Raw genomic sequence first — 4,825 nt, forward strand, 5'->3', positions numbered from 1 at the left:
GAGAGAGAGAGAGAGAGAGAGAGAGAGAGAGAGAGAGAGAGAGAGAATGAGGAAGTGGAGAGGTAGGAGCAGGTGGTTAGGAAGGGCTGCAGCTTTCTCCAGGTATGCCCAGCACCTGGGAATCCCCCCCAGGTCTTGCAGAGAAGGGACGGTCTAGAAAACAGGAAGCACTTTAGGGGGAACCTGTCGAGCAAGGCCACTGGATTGCTGGCTTTCAAAGGCCTCCCAGGGACAGAGTGGACCTTGGGAAAGAGTGTGTTTGTTCGGTTTCCTCCTTTACAGACTGAGAAGAGGAACGAGTTCTGCTTTGGGGTTCTGAGGACTGTTCTGTAGGCTCACACTCAAATCAGCCCTTGGCTTGTGGGTTCCGGTGGGTTTTGGGAATTCACCCAGAGTGGCAGGTTCTGATCCCATTGTCGCTGAGACAAGAGGCAGGGAGCTTAGAGGTCAAGACCTATGACCTCAAAGGAGGTATTGGAATGGAAAAAGAAGCCAAAGAAGTGATAGGCATTCTCCCCAAGATCCCTCTGCCCCCTGCCCCCCTTTTCTGAGGAAAGGCTCCGGAAACTCCTCGCCCCCAGTCCCATAGTTTGCCTTAGGAAGAAACAGCCCGGTCACCTGCTAGGGGCGGGGCGAGGTCAGCACACCTGTTACCCCACCCCACCCCCAGCCTCCCTGGGGGCCTTTCTCCTCCAGGAGTGTGTGTGTGGGGGGGGAAGGGGTGCGTGCTTTAGGGAGAAGACTCCTCCCATTTACCTCTCTAAGTGCTTCGAGGACAAAGGCGTGACCACAGGAAAGATAAGGTCCCGAAACCGGGAGTAGGGACTCTGGAGCGCTGCAGCCCCGCCCCGCCCCTCCCAAACTAGGTGAAAGCGATACCGGAAAACTTCCCCAGGGACGTCGCCACTTGGCGCTCACAAGGAAAGGGACAACAGCAAACCTCCCTGCCTCCGATTGTACCGGGACACGGCCGACGGAGTTCCCAATTCCAGGCAGAGCCTTTTAGCCTTTGTTTATATCTGGGGTTAAAGGTCAGAGTCCCCGGTCATTAAATTCCATTACCTATAGTTAAATCCTCAGCTGCCAACATAGTGTGCCTCTGGCCTCCAACTATCCCTGGACCCCCAACGAACGAGCTCTTCGGCCACAGTTAAACCCAAGACCCACAAGTTTGAATCCTCCTTCCCCCCAATTCTACCTAGATCCCGGTTAGAATCTCCTTCTAAAATCCTGGAGGCAGAACCCCTCAGCTCTTAATTTTTCCAGAAACGGTGGTCAGCGCCTATAAACTCCCTGAGGCCTGAGGTTTGCACTCAGGACTCACACCCTTCCCCCTCAGAGTGCCCCCAACTCCCATCATTGGCTTGCTGGGGCCCCCAAAGACCCGAGCTCCCTACCCTTGGTCTAGGGAACCTCGACCGAGAGTCCCCTCGCGCCCAGTTCTCTCCGGGCCTCAGACGCCCAACCCAGCCATAAGAAAAAAAAGGGGGGGAGGCGGGTGTCGTCCCTCTTCATCTCGACCCTCCAGCTAGTGAGTGGGGGGAACATTCTTCACATTCCTGAGGGGGGTAGCAGAGACGGAAATCCAGATTCTGGATAACTGATCGGCGCAGGATGGGAAGGATTTAACCCCTTCCACCCCGGAGGAGACGGAGGGGGGGGGACACAGAAACCCGGGTCAGAATGGGCACTTGTGATTAAGAGGGCGTGTAGAGAGGGAGGTTAGGCGAGTCGGAGACCGACCGGGTGTGTTGAGGGGATCTCTGGGTTAATAGGGACAGCCTGGAAGGTGGCACGAGGGAAGGGGCCTCGAAGAGCTGGGAGTGAGGTGGGGAACGATGTCCCAGCTCCCTCCACTCTAAGGACAGAGGAAGGCATCCGCGTGTTTTCACCTGTTTCCTGGAGCAGGAGCAGAAGCAGCAGCAACAACGATAACGTCGGTGACAATCTGGACGGCGGGAGGACTGCGGCCCGGGCCATGGGGGGCCCGGGGAGGGACTGGGCCCAGGCAGGGGGTGCCTAGGGACCACTCTTCGTTCACCGATCGGCTGTGAGGGCGGTCAGGGGCCTGAAGTGTCCGGCTCCAGGCCGGCTCCCGCCGCTCGCGGTTCCTCGGATCAGTTCTTTTGGCCGAGCTTTCCCCGCCTGGCTCTCAGGATCCGCGCCCCCCGGCCCCTCGCTTAGCACCAGCGGGCCGGACTCGTGACGTCACAGGCCCCTCCCCTCTCCATCAAGCCAACCCTGGGATTCAGGCCCCGCCCTCGTCCGGAGCTATGACCCCACCCCTCCCGAGTCCCACACCTGTCCGAACTCACGATTCTATCTCCGCCCTCTCCTGGGATTAAGCGCCGCCCCTTGGCAATGTGACCACGCCCATTGTCAACGAGCCACGCCCCCAGAAACTCCGGGAAGCCCCACTGCGCCCCCTACTGATCATTCTACTTAGATGCGGTCACACCCCCCCCTTCTAGACTTCCGGTCGGCTCCCCCCAGCAGAAGCCATGCCTCCTTGCCCAGACCACGCCCCACTGCCCTCTGGTTAGCCTGAGTATGTGGATTCTCATAGGGCTTCCCTTTCTGAGGCACCGCCCCTTGACAAGGCCACGCCCCTTTCCCCAGCCCTTCTTCTAGTCCTGCTGCCGTCTTGTGTCGAGGTCACTTCTCAGTGGACTTGGTCTCCTTTTGATCTCTGCCCTAGGTTCTCTAGAATTTTTTCCCCTCTCTCTCCCTCACCATCTTTAAGCTTCCCTCTGCGTCCCCGTGTTTCTCTGTCGCTCTGCTTCTGGTATTTCTTTGTCTATCCGTGTGCCTGTGTCATTTGGTCCCCATGTCTCGTAGCATTCCTTTGACTGTGTGCGTCTGTCTGTTTCTCTTCATCTCTATTTGCATCCCTGTCATTTTCTGTTTTCTGTCTTACGGCTTTCTGTGTCACTCTTAACATTTCTGTCCCTACATCTGGCCTCTGCGTCCCTCCCACCCAGTATCCTTTCTTTAGATCATAACCTCCCGCCAGGGGGCAGCACAGACCGACCGGGTAGGCCGAGCTCCTCTGGGTGGGGCTGGACCAGTCAGTCACTCCAGACTCTGGCCCCACCAGTCTCTCTCGGTGTCCTTGTCCCACTTTCTCTATCTCACCAGCCTTCTCTGGTCTTAGTGGCTGTTTTTGACTTGGCCCCTTTGTCTCTTTCTAGACGCTCCGCTCCTCCCTACCCCCACCTGGTTCTTCACATTTCCAGGGCCCCTGAGGGGAGCTGATGAAGTCCATTTGGTGGGGTGAGGGAGGGGAACAGAAAGCAAAGGGAAGGGATTTAGCTGCGGGATTGCCTAATAACCAAATCCTCCCTGAGGGCCAGGTACTAGGAGGTTTCTTGCAAGAGAGCCACCTGGACTGGGATAGGGTCCCTTCTCCAGCCTGTCACATTCCTGGACTCCCTCTCCCAGGTGGCACCGCCCAAGGAGGGGAGGTGGCTCTGACCTACTGGTTAGGGATACTATTTGTTTGCTTGTTATTTTGTGTGCTGGCAGGCCATGTCTGCAGCTGAAGGTTAGAGGACCGCTTGTTTTGAGTGGTTCTTCCATTAGCTGGGTGCCGGAGCCCCAACTCTGAGGGTCAGGTTTGGTGGCAAATACCTTTACCTGCCCAGCCATTCGTTCCACCCACCTTGGTTTTGTTTCATGAGAAAAAAGTCCCACTTAGTTCAGGGTGGCTTCCAACTATCTATGTAGCTGTGGGTGACAAGGCTGGCAGCACAGATGTAGGTGGCTGCTCCTGGCTCCTGGCCTCGTGGAGCGTTCGGGATTGAACTGTGAGCTGAGCTAGCTAGCAGTCTCCAATCTGGGCTGCTACCTTGTCCCTTTAACAGAACTATTAACAAAGGGCCTTAACCTTTTCTGTCTGTGAGGCACTCAACTCAGCCTGCTGCAAATGCCCCCATCGAAACTTGGGGGAGATAGAGAAACCGAGTCATGGGGAAAGGAATTGACTGGGTCCCAAAGTCAGAGTTAGGAAAAGGCAGGTCCAGGATAGACACTCTGCAAAATCCCTTTGTCTTTGTTCATCGCTCACAAGAATCTCAGGAAAGGTCGAGCATGGTGCCAAACACCTTTAATCCCAGCACTCAGGAGGCAGAGGCAGGAGGATTTCTCTGAGTTCCAGGCCACCCTGGTCTACAGAGTCAGTTCCAATCAGCCAGGGCTATGTAGAGGGACTCTGTCTTATAAAAGAGCAAAACAAGAATCCTAATAAGGGGACAGTACTGTAATGATCCCCACTGGTGAAAGGTAAACTGAGGCACAGAACCTTTTCAAAGCACCAGCCAAGAAGTAGCAGGATGAAGCGTGAACCTGGATCTCCAGACGCCGCCTCTGGCTAGGAACCAGTGTGTGTGAGGACAGGATAAATGCAGTCTAGATCTCAGTGACTCCCGCCCTTCCCCCCAGACAAAGTCTAACTCTGCAGCCCTGGGTGGCCAGGAATTCTCTTTGTAGACCAGAGTGGCCTTGAACTCACAAGGATACCCTCCCCCACCTCCAAGTGCTGGGTTTAAGAGCTTGGGTCACCGTGCACAGAACCTTGATGACTTTTTCCTGTTTTGAGATTTATTTAATTTTATGTATAAGAGTGTTTTGCCTACATGCCAGAAGAGTACATCAGGTCCCCTGGAACTGGAGTTACGGAGAGATGTAAACTACTGTGTGGGTCTGAGAAGCAATCCCAGTCTTCTACAAGAAAGAACCACAGATGCGCTTAACCGCTTGGTCATCAATGGCATTTGTGTGTGTGCGTGTGTGCACGTGTGTGTACATGTGTGTGCACCTGTGTGTG

At 55.4% G+C, this 4,825-nt stretch overlaps 1 protein-coding gene across 1 annotated transcript in view; it reads right to left on the reverse strand.

Moving 5' to 3' along the window:
- LOC101990496 (nectin-2-like) overlaps window positions 1-2,186 on the reverse strand; it is a 26,626-nt gene extending 24,440 nt beyond the window's left edge. The window contains exon 1 of the mRNA XM_005370313.2: window positions 1,893-2,186. Within this exon, the coding sequence (XP_005370370.1) occupies window positions 1,893-1,980 (88 nt within the window). The 5' untranslated portion in view covers window positions 1,981-2,186. The remainder of the gene's footprint in view (window positions 1-1,892) is intronic.
- Window positions 2,187-4,825: the final 2,639 nt, after the last annotated feature.

This window comes from Microtus ochrogaster, unplaced genomic scaffold, assembly GCF_000317375.1.
Source record: "Microtus ochrogaster isolate Prairie Vole_2 unplaced genomic scaffold, MicOch1.0 UNK74, whole genome shotgun sequence".
Lineage (NCBI taxonomy): Eukaryota > Metazoa > Chordata > Mammalia > Rodentia > Cricetidae > Microtus > Microtus ochrogaster.